The 19,791-nt window shown below is 47.2% G+C and overlaps 1 protein-coding gene across 1 annotated transcript in view; it reads left to right on the top strand.

The window, feature by feature from the left end:
* LOC126248493 (uncharacterized) overlaps window positions 1-19,791 on the top strand; it is a 218,829-nt gene that overhangs the window by 192,384 nt on the left and 6,654 nt on the right. Inside the window, exon 4 of the mRNA XM_049949524.1 lies at window positions 11,519-12,883. Within this exon, the coding sequence (XP_049805481.1) occupies window positions 11,519-12,883 (1,365 nt within the window). The remainder of the gene's footprint in view (window positions 1-11,518; window positions 12,884-19,791) is intronic.

Genomic DNA, 19,791 nt, shown 5'->3' with positions numbered 1-19,791 from the left:
AAGGATAGACACCTTCTTTCTAGTTACCGCCCCATTTCTCTTACAAGCTGTGTCTGTAATGTGATGGAGCGCATGGTTAATGCTCGGTTAGTTTGGATTCTTGAATCTCGACGGCTACTTACCAATGTCCAATGCGGTTTTCGTCGCCGCCGTTCCGCTGTTGACCACCTTGTGACCTTGTCGACATTCATCATGAACAACTTTTTGCGAAGGCGCCAAACGGTAGCCGTGTTCTTCGATTTGGAGAAGGCTTATGATACCTGTTGGAGAGGAGGTATCCTCCGCACTATGCACAGGTGGGGCCTACGCGGTCGCCTGTCCCTTTTTATTGATTCCTTTTTAACGGATCGAAAGTTTAGGGTACGTGTGGGTTCCGTATTGTCCGACGTCTTCCTCCAGAACGGAGTGCCTCAGCGCTCCGTCTTGAGCGTAGCCCTTTTTGCCATCGCGATCAATCCAATTATGGATTGTATTCCACCTAATGTCTCCGGCTCTGTCTTTGTCGATGACTTCGCGATCTACTGCAGTGCCCAGAGAACATGCCTCCTGGAGCGCTGCCTTCAGCGTTGTCTAGACAGCCTATACTCATGGAGCGTGGCAAATGGCTTCCGGTTCTCTGAAGAGAAGACGGTTTGTATCAACTTTTGGCGATATAAAGCGTTCCTCCCGCCATCCTTACATCTCGGTCCCGTTGTTCTCCCATTTGTGGAAACAACTAAGTTTCTTGGGCTCACGTTGGACAGAAAACTGTGTTGGTCTCCGCATGTCTCTTATTTGGCAGCCCGTTGTACATGTTCCCTTAATGTCCTCAGAGTTCTTAGTGGTTCATCTTGGGGAGCGGATCGCACTGTCCTGCTTCGCTTGTATCGGTCCATAGTCCGATCGAAGCTGGATTATGGGAGCTTCGTCTACTCGTCTGCTCGGCCATCCCTCTTACGCCGTCTCAACTCCATCCACCATCGGGGGTTACGTCTTGCGAACGGGGCCTTCTACACTAGTCCTGTCGAGAGTCTTTATGCTGAAGCTGCCGAATTACCATTGACCTACCGGCGCGACGTACTGCTGTGTCGGTATGCCTGCCGGCTGTTGTCTATGCCCGACCACCCCTCTTACGAGTCCTTCTTCGCCGATTCTCTCGACCGTCAGTACGGGTTGTATGTCTCTGCCCTGCTGCCCCCCGGAGTCCGCTTCCGTCGCCTGCTTCGACAATTGGATTTTGCCCTCGCTACCACCTTCAGAGAGGGTGAGAGCCCGACACCACCTTGGCTCCAGGCTCCGGTTCATATTTATCTCGACCTCAGCTCACTCCTGAAGGAGGGTACTCCGGCTGCAGTGTATTGCTCACGGTTTGTCGAACTTCGTGCTCGACTTGCCGGTCACACCTTTATTTATACCGATGGCTCCAAAACTGTCGATGGTGTCGGCTGTGCCTTTGTCGTCGGGCCCGCCAACTTTAAATACCGGCTCCTCGACCAATGTTCCAGCTTTCCGGCCGAGCTTTTTGCTCTCCATCAGGCCGTTCAGTATGCCCGCCGCCACCGCCATTCATCGTATGTACTCTGCTCTGACTCACTCAGTGCTCTTCAGAGCCTTGGAGCTCCCTATCCGGTCCATCCCTTGGTTCAACGGATACAGCAGTCCCTCCATTCTTTCGCTGATAATGGTTCTCCTGTCAGCTTTCTGTGGGTTCCCGGACATGTAGGAGTGCCTGGGAATGAGGCTGCGGATGCTGCAGCCAAGGCTGCAGTCCTCCTGCCTCGGCCAGCCTCCCATTGTGTCCCGTCATTTGACGTTCGTGGGGATGTTTGTAAGAGGCTTGTGTCGTTGTGGTGGGATGCTTGGTCATCCTTCCAAGGAAACAAGCTCCGGGCAGTAAAACCGCTCCCAACTGCTTGGACAAACTCCTCTCTACCATCTCGGCGAGAGGAGGTCCTTCTGACCAGGTTGCGGATTGGGCATTGCCGGTTTAGCCACCGCTACCTGCTCTCCGGTGACCCAGCCCCGCAGTGCCCTTGTGGTCAGGCATTAACAGTGCGCCATGTTTTATTGTCGTGTCCCCGTTTTAGTCAATCTCGTGTTGTCCTGTTCCTGCCATCTACTTTACCGGATATTTTAGCTGATGACGCTCGAGCAGCTGCTCGTGTTCTGCGTTTTATAACTTTGACTGGCTTGTCCAAAGACATCTAACCTTTTTACTTATTTTATCTACATCTTTGTTAGGTCTTTCTGGTGTCCCCCCCTCCCCTTGAGTTTTACTAGATTCCCTGTGCTCTAACAACAGTGACTGGGCGCTAATGACCTCAGTAGTTGAGCGCCCTTAAACCCCACCAAAAAAAAAGTACACCCAGAAAAAGAGTAGTTTTTCAAAATACATTTGAAAATCATGTAAAACACACAATATATTTGGCAACTGAAATACCAGCTCGCCAAAACCGGTCACATAGAAGATACAACATTAAATGACAGAAATCTGTCCAATATTTATTGTAGCAACTGCCACTCTGCTATTCATCCGTTAATATTGCTTAAGCTACTGCACAGTTCTGATACAGCTCGCAAAGTCGTAAAATAATTAGAAAAATTACTTGGTGTTCAGGAGTCGGCGTACAGAAAATATTATCGTAGGGTCTCAGTACAACTTCGTGAGTACAAGCTATAAGCTGCTTCTATTTATCGCGCTCCATCTTTCTCAGTGTAAATGCAGTACGGCCTCAAAGGTACACCATATCATAAACGATCAAAGCACAACTTCAGTCCAAAGCAGCCTAAACGGAACAGCTGAAGCGGAACGCCTTGTTCTCCTGCCAAATTGGCAAGCCACGTGTGGTGACCACGCCGTAACTACATATTGGACGAAGCAACTCTCGCTTCTAAGAGCTCAGCCACATATTTTCGTGTAGCCGAATCAGCTGTCAATATGAGAAAGTCGATCAGTGTGCCACAGATAAAGTAAAGTTTGCTTGCGAGACGAAGCCACGTAAAAACAGAATATACGGAAGATGGCAATTATAATGGAAGCATTCCAGGGTCTTGCGGCCCATTGCGTGCCCTCATCGCTACTGCCCTAAGGGGCACGTTTTTGTGACAGGCAGGACAAACGAGCAATGCAAAAATGGAATAAAGAGGGTGAAGAAAGACAGAAGTAGAATTAGAGGACGAAAATGAAGGATAAGAGCACTAGAATGGAAAAGGGGACGGAGATTGCGGGAACCAGTGAGGAGAGTCTTAGTGGACTGTGTTGAGCAACTGCCCCGTAGGACGTAAGTGTCGCTAGTACGGATATGCTTTTTTGTTGTTTTCAGCTAATAGATGGACCACTTTCGTTACGCCAAGTGAGCCAAAGCGACGAAAGCAGAAAATGTGATTTTCTTTTGTTAAGGTTTTGCATTGACAGACAATGGAAGGAATCGCGTTATTGTTCCAAGCAATGCTACTTTGAACAGCGTGTTGCGCCGTGTTTTGGTGTGCAGCACACAGAAAAGAACGGCATATCTTTTACTTAACTGTAAAGTCGTGTGATGGGCAAGGAGTGGAGGGGATGCAAAGTCTAAGTTTGCCCTGGGCGCCACTTAACCTAGTTAAGCCTCTGCTTCATGGATAACGTGTATCAGGAAGTAGAGATAAAAATATCGGAATTTTTCCGAAGGTTTGTATTGTATTACCTTGGTTTCGTGCAGCCCGTTTCTAACACAATTACTACTAACGTTAAATAGGCAACAAAATTCTTCATTCAAACGTTGTGCTAATGTTCTACCATTTTTCCTTCAGCACTTAAATTTCAGTGCCTTCTGGGAACATATATTCATTCTTACATTACTTCAACTCCGCAACTATAAGAAAGTCCCTCGATTTGAGATTGTAAGATGGATGCGCTAAATATCCTCACCCGAAATACTGCGACAATACTTCACATTTTGGCGACGGGCGTTATTGTGGAGTAAACAGTATGAAACTGAACTGCAGTTACTAATGGTAAAAGCTCAGAAATAAATATCTATGAGCGCTACCCACTCGTCACTAGAATACAAACCTCTGCCTGTTGTGCAACATTCCATTAACAATTTGGTCACTGGGCGCAACGGGAACACCATAACATAGAAACACCGCGTTAACGTATTCGTGATGACATTTGTTAACTAAGGGTCACCTGATCATGGGAAATTTTAGGAAGTAGGCTTCATAAAGGAAAGTAGATATCACAGTGCTAAACGTTTATTCAAATCCAAAACCAACATAGAATCGTATTGTAATGTGACTCTTCAAATACAAAAACAATTAATATGAAATACTGAAGGTAATAATGCCGGACTCTGACATCGCGAGATGGCGACAGGAACAGTATCGGGCCATCCTCTACCACTAAAATTGCCAAATCCAGATTAACATTACTATCCGGTGAAGACCCAGGATAAGGCCAGGAAACAGAGGAAAACAGATGGATGATAAATGGCAAAATTGTAAGCGGGAGGGAATTCGAAGAAAGGGTGAAATACACTCCTGGAAATTGAAATAAGAACACCGTGAATTCATTGTCCCAGGAAGGGGAAACTTTATTGACACATTCCTGGGGTCAGATACATCACATGATCACACTGACAGAACCACAGGCACATAGACACAGGCAACAGAGCATGCACAATGTCGGCACTAGTACAGTGTATATCCACCTTTCGCAGCAATGCAGGCTGCTATTCTCCCATGGAGACGATCGTAGAGATGCTGGATGTAGTCCTGTGGAACGGCTTGCCATGCCATTTCCACCTGGCGCCTCAGTTGGACCAGCGTTCGTGCTGGACGTGCAGACCGCGTGAGACGACGCTTCATCCAGTCCCAAACGTGCTCAATGGGGGACAGATCCGGAGATCTTGCTGGCCAGGGTAGTTGACTTACACCTTCTAGAGCACGTTGGGTGGCACGGGATACATGCGGACGTGCATTGTCCTGTTGGAACAGCAAGTTCCCTTGCCGGTCTAGGAATGGTAGAACGATGGGTTCGATGACGGTTTGGATGTACCGTGCACTATTCAGTGTCCCCTCGACGATCACCAGTGGTGTACGGCCAGTGTAGGAGATCGCTCCCCACACCATGATGCCGGGTGTTGGCCCTGTGTGCCTCGGTCGTATGCAGTCCTGATTGTGGCGCTCACCTGCACGGCGCCAAACACGCATACGACCATCATTGGCACCAAGGCAGAAGCGACTCTCATCGCTGAAGACGACACATCTCCATTCGTCCCTCCATTCACGCCTGTCGCGACACCACTGGAGGCGGGCTGCACGATGTTGGGGCGTGAGCGGAAGACGGCCTAACGGTGTGCGGGACCGTAGCCCAGCTTCATGGAGACGGTTGCGAATGGTCCTCGCCGATACCCCAGGAGCAACAGTGTCCCTAATTTGCTGGGAAGTGGCGGTGCGGTCCCCTACGGCACTGCGTAGGATCCTACGGTCTTGGCGTGCATCCGTGCGTCGCTGCGGTCCGGTCCCAGGTCGACGGGCACGTGCACCTTCCGCCGACCACTGGCGACAACATCGATGTACTGTGGAGACCTCACGCCCCACGTGTTGAGCAATTCGGCGGTACGTCCACCCGGCCTCCCGCATGCCCACTATACGCCCTCGCTCAAAGTCCGTCAACTGCACATACGGTTCACGTCCACGCTGTCGCGGCATGCTACCAATGTTAAAGACTGCGATGGAGCTCCGTATGCCACGGCAAACTGGCTGACACTGACGGCGGCGGTGCGCAAATGCTGCGCAGCTAGCGCCATTCGACGGCCAACACCGCGGTTCCTGGTGTGTCCGCTGTGCCGTGCGTGTGATCATTGCTTGTACAGCCCTCTCGCAGTGTCCGGAGCAAGTATGGTGGGTCTGACACACCGGTGTCAATGTGTTCTTTTTTCCATTTCCAGGAGTGTATAAGGGAATGGACAGGAGCTCCTGATCACTAATCGTTACATGCTTCAGCATTATTCCGTGTACATTCACGAGAAGCATATCATTGTTTGGAAGGGAATTTGCAGGAAAAACAGTATCCTCTGGTATATTGCGACGTATTTCGGATACATCATAAAATACGCCACCGATCGAAGAAGTGAAAAAAGTTTTCTTAAGATTTCATCTTCTCTTGAAACATAACTATTTAAATGCCGCAGCCGACTGGCTCGTACATAGAATTCTGCGATTGTTGGCATCGCAGGTGATACATGCGGAAAATCATCACACGTCTATCATCATGGTTTAAGCGTACTTCGCTCCCCCAGGGGGTCCCGGCCCTTGCAGAGCTACTTCCCTTCCTGTGGTAGCAAGTCTATCCTGCTTCTTCCCCTCTGCATTGTAACTGGATGGTCTTAGTGTCCAAAATCATTAACCAAATCCAAATATGATCGGCAATAAATTGTTCTGTCCTCAGACACTTTCTACAACTTTTCACTTCTCGCTACACAGTTTCCATTGTTGGGTTTGGATATACGATTCCCCTTCCAAATCTTAATGGAGTGTGGATCGTGCAGGAAAGGTCACCCAATGTGGTGTACATCTCACTTTCTGTGCTTTTCTATATTTACATCATTAATTTATACCACAGGTGACGATACCATTGTGAGGGGGGGAGGAGAGGGGGTCGTAAAGTATCTGCACGGCGGTGGCCTCCCTGCCCACGCAAGGTTCGTACTGTAGGTGCGTAACCTGGAAACTCCTCGCATATACGAAGGAGAATGTGCCCTTCGTGGCTAGGGCACGGGGCTCCAAGCGATGGTTAATCAGCCAGGTTGTTGTTGCTATGGGTGGGTGGCGTCTTACCCTTCACACTCCCACGAGATAACGAGAGCATGGTACTCCAGTGAAACTATAGCAGTTTCTTCCACTACCCAGCTGAGCTGCAACATCTCTTACGCATTTCCCTAGCTTTCTGCACTGCCCTCCAGGAAACTTAATTCCCAGCATTGTGTGAACCCTATCCTCCATGACAATAACGGTTATTATAAGGATAAGGATATTATAGAGCATCGGATGGAGTTCGCATGTAGGGTCTACAGTGAACATGCCACTTCACACAACTTTGGAGGATGTGGCTGTTCATGTGAAGAAATCTCTAGATTTTACTATTAATAATGTGTAGCTCTCTAACTGACAATGAAATGTCACAGAATGTTATCTGCACTGATTTCTCGTCTCCTCCTCCTCCTCCTCCTCCTCCTCCTCCTCCTCCCCTTCTTCATTTTGGGTAACTTCAACGGCCACAACCCTTTGTGGGGTGGAACTAAAACGAGTGATCATTGTAAATCTATCGAAACTGATCTTTGCATTTGCAACCCTGGTCTTCTTCCCTCCATCCATAATAGAGTCCACGATGACCTGTGTGACACTGATAATTTACGATCAACCTGTCCCTTTCTCAGCATCACCTACCAGAGCATCCACCAAGATGGACTCTCGACAACACTGAAAGGGATGCCTTTGCTTCAGCTGTCGCTCTTTGCACCCCACCAAGTGGAGGTATTGATGTGACTGCCAAAAGCGCAACTGCAGACATTCCATCGGCAGCAGAGTTAGTAATCCCCACTCCCTTGGGATTCTCCCACCTCCCCCCTCCAGTTGGAAAACAGTATCTTGCACCTTGATGAACTTCAGAAATCGCCATACCCATTAGAGATCACAGATGGGCTATCTGACGGCCTAAGCAGACATCCATCAATGTAGCACCCCAGTGCCTTTAAACAAATCTGTACCTGGGTTCATCACTGGATAAACGGCAGAAACAAGAATGCTGGGAATTATATGTTACTAGGCCGATGATTCTGTGAACACCAGTCCCCCCACTAGTGGACCCAGTGTCTCCCTTAATGTCATTGTCTGCACTGACACAGATGCTGTGCTTGTGACAATTTCGTCTGCATGGAATCAGTTGTTAGGTCAGTTTTTGCCCAGTGTCAACACACATCACAGTCTTGAGCTTACAAAACGCTTACGACACCACATGGTCCACTCCTAATTTTTGTCTGGAACTTGTCACACAGTACTTTCCCGATTCAAGCTGGTACTTCCGGTAGTACCACCCATATACGAGAGAATGGATCCCGGCTATGAACGGTCTAGCTGCACGTGTGGGTTCTATAGTGTCACCCTCACTCTATGCTGATGATTTTTGCATTTACTATTGTCCCCACCACTGTGGGTGTTGCTGAACACCGACTGCAGGGTGCCATATGAAAGGCACTGTCCTGCGCCCTCACCCATGGCTTCTGGCTTCCAGCCACCAAGGCATGCATCATAAACTTCTGTCACCATTGTTCCGTCCATCCACAATCAGAACTCTACCTCGGTGACCAACTGCTCAATGTGGTAGAATCTTCAGCTTTTTTGGGACTGGTATCCAATGTCCGATAGATGTCACTTCACCAACTAAAGTGATCGTGCTGGTCACACCTTAGTACATATCGCTGCCTCAGTAACACAAGCAGGGGTGCAGACCACTCTGCCTCTTTGCGACTTTATAAAGCTCTGATCCTGTCCCACGTTGATTACGGGACTCTGGTGTATGGCACAGCATTGCCTTCAGCATTGTGGATGATGAATCTGATGCACCACAGTGCGATCCAATTTGAGATAGGTTCCTTGTGTACTAGCTCTTTGATCAGCCTACTCGAAGAGGCTGGGGTCCCTCCATTACAGATAAGGTGCCAACAACTGCTGCTAAACTGCGATACAAATTTACTGCTTCCCTGAATATCTGAACTACCGTGTCCTTGTTGTTGGTACGATACCCACCTTCCACTACAGAGCCCCAGGTCTTGAGTCACGATCGCATTTATCATACAGCGTGTCTCGTCTGAACTTCCACTTCTCCCACTGTCGCCTCTTGTCAAGGAACAATCACGTGCACCCTCAGGATGTGTACCTCGGCATCGGATCTGTCTCGACCTATTCTTTGAACCAAAAGGCTGTTTTGACACGATGGTTTCTCGCCATCTGTTCCTGGCTGTCCTTCATTTCTGGGTTACAAAGTGGTATACACTGGCGGCTCTATGGTCGACAGACGAACTGGTTTTGCCGACACGTGCAAGGTACAGTGAACTAATTTTCCTGTCGAGCGGATGCAGTGCTTTCATTGCAGAATTGTTGGAAATCATGTGAGTCCTCAGTCACTTTCGTTCTTGATTCTTGCACTGGCGGTACGTTCTTAATCGGCCGTCCCACCCAAAGTAGTCTTCTAGCTATCGACTGTTGCTACACTCGACACCCGATGGTTGTCACCATCCAGTATCTCCTGTCTAACTTTCATCAAGCTGGATGGTCGGTCGTCTTTGTCTGGACCACAGGTCACATTAGGGTCGTAGGGAACGAACGACCTGACCATTTAGCCACGTAAGCTACCAGGATGTCAATTTAGGAGGTTGGGGTTCTGGTACCAGACCTTTCGTCAGTTTGTGGCTCGGAACACGAATTGCTGTGCCCTGGTTTCTCTGTACTACTAGCAGGAAGGTGGACCACGACCACTGGTAGTATTCCCTTCGTGATTTTTCACAGAAAATCTACAGTTTCATTGACTTCGCATTGGCCACAAAAAGCTTGTCTGCAGTCAAATCATGCGACATGAGGCACCACCCCACTGTCGGTTTGGCGTCTGTCTGATGGTGGCCCACATCGTACTGGACTGCCCCAATTTGATCACCTTACAGCGAAACCTTCAACTTGCTGACACACTGCCTCTAGTGCTAGCGGACGATGCCACAGCTGCTGTTAGAGTTGTACGTTTTTCCCATGAAAGTTGTTTAAACTCCTCTGTGAGGTGGGACACTTTGCCCTCGTCATCCTTTTGAGGTTCCCCGTCACCTGCTCCAACCCAGGGGGCCCATGGTTCCCGTTGCCCAGTGGTCCGGCCTGCTCCTGCTCTTCCCACCTCTTTAATTCTTCTTATTCTTTTACGTCTGTAGTTTGTTACTGTCAACTCTCTTGAGATTGCATTAACTTATTGCATTGCTAGTTTTTCTTGTGATAATGGAGAGTGAGGAAACACTGGTAGAATACAGAGGATGCGACTCACATGACATGTCCCAGGGGCCTCCAGCTGCTTTCTGCGCGGAGCAGCTCACCCACCTACGCACTCACCGCTTTCTCACTACTTCTTGCTTCTGTCTAGCGGTTTTATTGATACTCTGTTACTATTGGGTTCTTCAGGCTTTGGCTGTGTCCTTACTGTCGGACTTTCCCCAGCTTGACGCTTATGGGCAGGAGAGACTGATGACGTCATAGTTTGGGCCCTTTAACCCTACCTGCACTGCAATCAGAACTTTGAATACATTCTCCATATACTTTTGTAAAGACAGACACTGGCGATAAATTAGCGAGCAATTTGCGTTTATCATTTTGTAATGTGATTTATTGTATAGTTCGCTAAAGAAAACTACAGAATTTGTTGATTCGCTATGAGTCAGCCCTGTCCATTGTCCGTAATTACAGAAGCTATTTTCGCAACTTTTCGAATCCAGGGAAATGTATCCCTTGCAATATTTTTATTACAAGACTAGATCCTTTAATTTTGATTTGCGTTCCTCTATCTTCCAGCATTTCTAACAGAACAGACGCAGTTACTAGAAATAGATACTCTGTAATATTGTCTCTGCAATCTGAGAGTAAACAGACAATTCATCTGAATAAGTAATTATTTGATGAATAATTTATTGGAAATACTATGCAGGTACAATGTCAAAGATTAGGTTCTCGTCGGGTTAATCTGTTTGCACGTATCACGAACTGAAAATGTGAAACTATGGGAAGAATTACTGAAGTAACAGTGTAATCAATCTTCGACTAGGAACAGTGTAAGCAGAGATACATGAACCTCTGAACAGCCTTATCAATCTCTATGCCCAGAATACATCCATCCCACATGAAGACAATCTTTCCATCCTTTCTGAATGACCAATCAGACTGCATCCTTCTGATCAGCATCCTTGACTCTAAATCACTGTACTTTTCAGCTTATCTTCTAAGGTAGTAAGTTGATAACTTATTACCAAGACGTTTTAGCAGCTCGTGTGTTAAATCCGGGCGATAGATAACAATGTGCTGAAAGAAATAAGTTTCAACAGTCTCCATTGCAAGATTTGAAGTCAGAGACAGACAAATTCCAGTTGTACATAAATATTTTCCTCTAAGACTTGGTTGCGAGTATAATGAAACGTACAGTTTCAGTAAAGGGTCACTTCCACGTGTTTGGCTATGACAGCACCGTACCATAGAGGATATGTATACTTCCCTTCATACAGTGTGGCAAGGAAGAACTATTTGAGATGGTACTTCACGCTTTATACTTGTCAGTAGTAAAAGTACGGATTCATGACACATCTGGGCAGAGTAAGAAGCAATTTGGTATTGTCCAGTTGATCGTTTACTAAAAAGTAATGGTTCGAACAGCGGGAGGTTTTGCGTAATTCAACGTCACTTGTCAGTACTACCTATGCCTATTGATACAGTAATTCTATAAGTTATGAGAATAACTGGGTTTTCTTTATTACAGGCGCTAGAGATTGCAAGGCTACGTAGAGCAGCGAGGAGAACAAAGACGTTATCTTTACCCATCGAAAATTCCAACTCACCTGGCTCTGCCTTAGCCACTGAAGAATCTTCGAAATGGAATGGACACCACGATTCACTGGAGTCCCTTTCTTCAAAAACGTCGGAAAGTGACACTGCTGTCGCCCTTAAACCGGCTGAGCCTACTAATAGCATTCTGAAAGAAGAACGCGACGAGAGTTGCCAGACGGAGGAGCACGATCACAGCTATCTCGGGCGGCACGAGGATTTTGCGGACAGAGATCTGTACAAGGTGTACAATCACAATCCTGTCCTGGAATGTGTCAATCAAATACTACTTCGTGACCAGGACGAAGGAGACGCTCACGAATACAAATTCTCTAACAGGGATAAGCTGAATGAAAAGGAAAGGAGGGTAAAATTCACGTACACGTGCTCCAGCATCGAAGAAGAACAAGAGGACCAGGAGGAACACGATGGCGTTATGGAAAACGCGAATGAAAAGTCTCAGGCACCTGTAGGAGCTACAACGCTACAGAATCTGACAGAGAAGAAAAATGAGGAGGAATTCGATATTGTGAAGGAGGTAGAGAAAGTAGCTGCATTGCACAAGAAGGCTACCGAACTGAAGCTCGAACAGATGAGATGGGCAATAAAGGAGAAGACACCGTCGCCCCCTACAAAAGCTCAGCATCTGGAAGAAAAAGCCTGTTTAATGATGTCGAGTCAAGGTCTCACTTTGGTCAGGAATGTGGAACTGGAAGAGGTGGACAAAAACGAAGCTCGCCACACCGATGAGAAGTCCGTCGAAACGCTTAAAAAGGAAGTGGGTAAGTCTGTTCTGAAGGAAGAAAATACAAAAGTAGCAATCGATTGCCCGGCGGCAGACAGTGGACGGAAAGAGGTTGAGAAGCTAAGCTGTGTCGATCAGAAGATGGGCTCGAGCAGTCTGAAGGACAGCAAGGCGACCTCGGCGCTGCCCAAGAGACCTATTCCCCCGGCGCTGCCTCCGAAACCGCCACAGCTGGGCAGTCTCTTACTGATGCGGCGCCAGGGCAAGCTGGGGCCGGCGCGCGTCGGGATGTCGCAGGGATACGGCCAGGACTACTACGCGCCTCGCCAGCTGCAACTTCAGCGCCAGCGCCAGATCCTGAGCAACGGCAGCCTGGCCGTGGCGCGCGCGCACGACGACGCAGCGGCAGCGGCAGCGGCTGGCGCGGCGCGGCCTGCGCGCCAGCTGGCGCCAGACGACGTCTCGGCCATCAGGGTCGGCTGCTCCGTCTCCTCGCTCATCACAGGCTCCGCCGGCGGCAGCATCGTCACCGAGCTCACTCGCGGACAAGCCCAGGTAACTGCTGCTTATTTTGGGCCATATGATCAATATGTAAATCACTCAGCCCATCGTAATTAAAGAACCTTCAACATCGTAGCGCGTCGGCAATCGTTGGTTAATATGTTAAAAAACTAAAAACCCGCCTCGATTGCGAAAAAAGCACCTAGTGTTTACCCAGGTTTCGGCGTAGATAACTACACCTTCCTCATATCAACAATAAAACCCACAAGTGCCTAAGAAGACCTTTGTCAATGATTAAAAGAACGCCATAGCTATACAGTTATAAACGAAAAAGAAAAGGAAAACACAAACAGTACATATATACAAAGTCAAAACCACTACTTAATAGTGTACGCTCCACCTCACACCGGCCTATGATGGGCCACGACCCGCCATAAACCGCAGCTACAAATGGTCGCTCACTTACAAGCAAGACCCGCTACCTATGCACATGCGCAAGACAAGTGAAGTTACTTGAATGCTCATGCGCATACGAATACGAGAAAGTTTATACATGGGTCAGGGCGCGGTTGGTGAAGCTGTTAATCTTTCTTTTTATCCTCATTTTCCTTTTACGATGAAGGTGATTTTAGCCCGTTGAACACCTCAACTTTTATTCCTATATCTTTATTACCACGACGTCTTTATATTACGTCCCCTCAGCCCCCCCCCCCCCATCCCCCCAGGCTAACTACTGGCTTTAGGTATAGTTTTTAAGAGTTTCTCATGTTGTCATAGGTAGCTTCATATATGTTTCTTTCCTAGCATAAGAAACCGGGTGCGGTTATTTTTAGGTTTCATCTCCTATTTAGCTCGTCACTTATTCTATCAATTCCATTTTTCGATATACGTTTATCCACGGTTGGGAATATATGGGCTATCTACCCCTGACCCATCTATAAACTTTCTCGTATTCGTATGCGCATGCGCATTCAAGTAACTTCACTTGTCTTGCGCATGTGCATAGGTAGCGGGTCGTGCTTGTAAGTGAGCGACCATTTGTACCTGCGGTTTATGGCGGGTCATGGCCCATCGAACATAGGCCGGTGTGAGTTGGAGCGTACACTATTAAGTAGTGGTTTTGACTTTGTACATATGTACTGTTTGTATTTTCCTTTTCTTTTTCGCTTATAACTGCATAGCTATGGTGTTCTTTTAATCATTGAGAAAGGTCTTCTTAGGCACTTGTGGGTTTTATTGTTCTGAGGAAGGTGTAGTTATCTACGCCGAAACCTGGGTAAACACTAGGTGCTTTTTTTTTCGCAATCGAGGCGGGTTTTTAGTTTTTTAATACATCGTAATTAACGTCTTCTTTTAGTCCCTTTATCATTCCACGTAGTTCTGCTGTACTGTTCTGTGGTTATTAAAAATCATTGTTCCAAAAAGATAAGTCCTATTTCAAAAGATTAAAACTTGTAAATAAACATATTAAGAAATGCAGGCATTTTCCCCCACAGTTGCTGATTGATATGCTTTATCATGTGCATTTTAATAAAATTCTCTTGCAACTGAAAGTTGCAAGAGAATTATACATATGAGCGGTGCCGAGCGTGTCCGACAGAACAGACAACACTTGCGGTGAAGCAGCTACTACATATACATCAATAATTTGGACGAAAGGAATGGAAAGGAAACGGGATGGGAAAGACAGGGCATTGCGGCAATGCAACGGCGAGCGTTCAAAATTTGTCTGACGGGGACTCCAACCCGAATGCTCCGCTTCTCAAGAACGGCTGCCTTAACCGTCTCGGCCATCTGGACACACTTTCCATCAGACCGAAATTCCTAACTTCCTGCTTGCCACACCGCAGCGACTCCCGCCTATTAACTCCCTGCCCGCAGATTTTCGATTCCGGTAGGATTTTGGACGCACATATCACAGAACAGACACCACTCGTATCTAAAGTAATTCTATGTGCGCGACGCTGTTAGATGAAAAATTTTCAGTGCGGATGGACAAGCAACGTCCGTACTCCTACAGGAATCGGAAATCTAAGAACAGAGGGTTTATGGGCCGAGGCCGTTGCAGTGCGACGAGCGAGAAATTGGGAATTTGGGTCTGACAGAAAGCGTGTCCATATGGCCGAGGCGGTCAAGGCAGCCAGCCGATCTAGAGAAGCGGAGCATCCTGTTTCGAGGCCCGGTCCGGCACAAATTTTCAGCTCCCGCCGTTGCATTGCCGCAATGCTCTGTGTGGCTGGAAATCATTATTTTCTTCCTAACTCTTTCCCATCCCGTTTCCTTTCCATTCATTTCACCCCAGTTATTGATTTTATTTTGTGTACCAAACAAGTTTCACCTATTCCTCCGAGGTTTTTCCAGCTGTCTACGATAAAAATAAATTGAACTCCACATATTTTGATAGCTCGCTAGTGACTCTTGGCAGCTCATTTAAATATGTTGTATTTAGAGCTACATTATGTTTTTTACAATTAGATTAATTTTATGTGCATTTTTTGCAGTCATGGGTTATTTCCGTACCAAATGCTCACAGTACAAGTTTCTTCCAACTGATACCACATTCAAAAAAAATCTCTGCACATAGCTTATACTACAGTACACTGAACATTTTGTTGCTCGGATGATTCAGTACTAAGAGATCACGACAGCTGTAGAGAATGAGAGAAGTGGGGTGTTCAGGTGGGGTTTGTGGAAGAGTGGATGGTTTTTGGTTGGTGTGGTTTCCAGTAGGGGTATCCCTGGTGGCTACCTAGCTAGCTTGTTTGGTATGACACACCAACGAAAGGCGTTCTCCGTTCTGTTTAGGTAGGCGCGATTTAGTTATAACTATGCGGTCTGATTTTAAAGTTAATCTCTGCACCTTCTACTGCTCAAAGCACTGCACGATGCCACAATCTGTTTAAAGACACTGTTTGTTTATGTAAGGGGAAAGCTTCAGGTTTCCCGTGTGCTCTAAACTACTAATCAGGAAGGAAAGAACGAACGAGTCACCTCCACCATGGAGATCCATACTGGCAATCAAATGAAGGGGCAGCTTAATGTATACAGTGTGATACCGAAGGTTGTGTGCAAATTGGAGCTGATGGAGTCGAAATGCTATTACTTTGTAATGGGAACTTCTGGTGTTAAAAGTAATTTTGAGCCACTGAAAGCTTTGGAATGCCTGGTTCAAATGGTTCAAATGGCTCTGAGCACTATGGGACTAAACTTCTGAGGTCATTAGTCCCCTAGAACTTAGAACTAATTAAACATAACTAACCTAAGGACATCACAAACATCCATGCCCGAGGCAGGATTCGAACCTGCGACCGTAGCGGTCTTGCGGTTCCAGACTGCAGCGCCTTTAACCGCACGGCCACTTCGGCCGGGAATGCCTGGAACAAAAAGGACAATTAATACATACACCCTTTAGCTGAGCAAAGATAATTTACTATTTCTGTGCACCCAAAACTACTGGTCATTAAGCCCTGGTGTCCGTGACACCAGTTAAACACAAACTAACTCTTCTCGCTAGGACATTTTCAGGGTCTGAAGACGTTCGTCGATGCATGATGGATCAGTAGGGCGCACCAGAATTTTCAATGCCGATATTGTGTGCCGTTCATTTTGAACACCTATAATGCACAACATTGTTGAGTAAATAGTACATTATCTTCACTGACATGGAGGTGCGTCTGCGTTAATTGTCCTTGTTGTTCGGGAAGTTCCAAAACTGTCACTGGCTCAGGATTACTTCAAAGACTAAAAGTTCCTATTCCGAAGTCTTTGACTTTCGACTCGTCTGTCAATCCCTTAACCCTTATGGATTATACTGTTTACAAATACAATGAATCACCCTATTTACAAATATAATCGACTAAAATGGAACATACTTAACCATATCCGAACTTCGGCAAACAAGCACAAGGATACATGTGGAGATATCCCATCCAATAGTAGCGTAAATTCTCAGCACACTCACAGATGGTAATAAATTCCTGAAACACGTCGTACCACGCATGAGAAAAGACAATTGGTGCAGTACTTTGTTTAAATTATCAGCTACACTGCGGAAGGCTTATCAAAAAGCTCGGTCATCATCATCTTTGCAGTCGGAAGACTAACTGTCACTTGTCTAGCGTATGCAAACCTCACCTGTCCATAACTTGCTACAAAAAAAAAAAAAAACAAAAAAAAAAAACACTTACTTAAATCTGCTTACTGTATTACAGTCTTGCTCTCTTGCTAAAATATTTAGCCACTATACCCACTTCCATTAACAAAGCTGCTTTCCCTTAACGCCTCAGAATGTGTCCGTCAACAGATACCTTATTTTAGTCTTGTTGTCATAAATTTTTCTCCCCATTTCGATTCAGAATCACCGCACAAGGCTAAAATCCAGGCAAATACATTCAGCTTCCGGACATTTAAATACACTCCTGGAAATGGAAAAAAGAACACATTGACACCGGTGTGTCAGACCCACCATACTTGCTCCGGACACTGCGAGAGGGCTGTACAAGCAATGATCACACGCACGGCACAGCGGACACACCAGGAACCGCGGTGTTGGCCGTCGAATGGCGCTAGCTGCGCAGCATTTGTGCACCGCCGCCGTCAGTGTCAGCCAGTTTGCCGTGGCATACGGAGCTCCATCGCAGTCTTTAACACTGGTAGCATGCCGCGACAGCGTGGACGTGAACCGTATGTGCAGTTGACGGACTTTGAGCGAGGGCGTATAGTGGGCATGTGGGAGGCCGGGTGGACGTACCGCCGAATTGCTCAACACGTGGGGCGTGAGGTCTCCACAGTACATCGATGTTGTCGCCAGTGGTCGGCGGAAGGTGCACGTGCCCGTCGACCTGGGACCGGACCGCAGCGACGCACGGATGCACGCCAAGACCGTAGGATCCTACGCAGTGCCGTAGGGGACCGCACCGCCACTTCCCAGCAAATTAGGGACACTGTTGCTCCTGGGGTATCGGCGAGGACCATTCGCAACCGTCTCCATGAAGCTGGGCTACGGTCCCGCACACCGTTAGGCCGTCTTCCGCTCACGCCCCAACATCGTGCAGCCCGCCTCCAGTGGTGTCGCGACAGGCGTGAATGGAGGGACGAATGGAGACGTGTCGTCTTCAGCGATGAGAGTCGCTTCTGCCTTGGTGCCAATGATGGTCGTATGCGTGTTTGGCGCCGTGCAGGTGAGCGCCACAATCAGGACTGCATACGACCGAGGCACACAGGGCCAACACCCGGCATCATGGTGTGGGGAGCGATCTCCTACACTGGCCGTACACCACTGGTGATCGTCGAGGGGACACTGAATAGTGCACGGTACATCCAAACCGTCATCGAACCCATCGTTCTACCATTCCTAGACCGGCAAGGGAACTTGCTGTTCCAACAGGACAATGCACGTCCGCATGTATCCCGTGCCACCCAACGTGCTCTAGAAGGTGTAAGTCACCTACCCTGGCCAGCAAGTTCTCCGGATCTGTCCCCCATTGAGCATGTTTGGGACTGGATGAAGCGTCGTCTCACACGGTCTGCACGTCCGGCACGAACGCTGGTCCAACTGAGGCGCCAGGTGGAAATGGCATGGCAAGCCGTTCCACAGGACTACATCCAGCATCTCTACGATCGTCTCCATGGGAGAATAGCAGCCTGCATTGCTGCGAAAGGTGGATATACACTGTACTAGTGCCGACATTGTGCATGCTCTGTTGCCGGTGTCTATGTGCCTGTGGTTCTGTCAGTGTGATCATGTGATGTATCTGACCCCAGGAATGTGTCAATAAAGTTTCCCCTTCCTGGGACAATGAATTCACGGTGTTCTTATTTCAATTTCCAGGAGTGTACATATATTCGATGTTGGTAAATTTCTCTCTTTCAGGAACTTTGTTATTTCTATTACCCGTCTGCATTTTATATCCTCTCTACTTCGAGCATCGTCAGTTATTTTGATGCCCGATCAGCTAAAGTCGGCCGGTGTGGCCGAGCGGTTCTAGGCGCTTCAGTCTGGAACCGCGCGACCGCCACGGTCGCAGGTTCGAATCCTGCCTCGGGCATGGATGTGTTTGATGTCCTTAGGTTAGTTAGGTTTACGTAGTTCTATGTTCTAGGGGACTGATGACCTTAGAAGTTAAGTCCCATAGTGCTCAGAGCCATTTGAACCATTTGATCAGCTAAAGCCGTCTACTTCTCGTTTCTCATATCCTAATCTAATTACCTCAGTATCGCACGGTTTAATTAGATTACATTCAATGGCAGTTGTTTTACTTTTGATAATGTCTGTCTTATAACCTCCTTTGAAGACAGTACTCACTGTACTCAACGGTTCTTCGCTGTCCCACGCATAATGACGATGTCATCAGTAAACTTGAAACTTTTAATTTCTCCTCCCTCTACTTTCTTCCTAAATGTCGTTTGCTTAATGTTGAGATTGAATAGCATTCGTTCTTTGCTACAATTTCCCTTTCTGTGTCTTTCATCTCTTCCAAATGCAGTAAATTTTTTGTACAAACTGCAGATAAACCGGTTTCTTCATGTTCCCCGTCGCTCCTTAATCCTTAGTTTCTTCTATGTTCTTAGAAATGTGGTCCGTCTATGTAATTAAATGAGTCTGTTTTGTATTATACGCGTTTCGCTTCTTTCTGTTTGTAAGGCGTCTGCAGTGACCTATAATAAATGGTTCAAATGGTTCTGAGCACTATGGGACTTAACATCTGAGGTCATCAGTCCCCTAGAACCTACAACTACTTAAACCTAACTAACCTGACATCACACACATCCATGCCCGAGGCAGGATTCGGACCTGCGACCGTAGCGGTCGCGCGGTTCCAAACTGAAGCGCCTAAAACCGCTCGGTCACATCGGCCGGCTGACCTGTAATACATAGGTTTTTTTATGTATAGCTACATTATACAGTGATTCCGTGTATATTAATATATTAGTGTTTTGTTACTCTTACTGTTGCGTAAGAA

Source organism: Schistocerca nitens, chromosome 3 (genome assembly GCF_023898315.1).
Source record: "Schistocerca nitens isolate TAMUIC-IGC-003100 chromosome 3, iqSchNite1.1, whole genome shotgun sequence".
Lineage (NCBI taxonomy): Eukaryota > Metazoa > Arthropoda > Insecta > Orthoptera > Acrididae > Schistocerca > Schistocerca nitens.
Note: the sequence above shows the minus strand (reverse complement) of the source record. Positions and strands in the feature narration are given on the sequence as shown.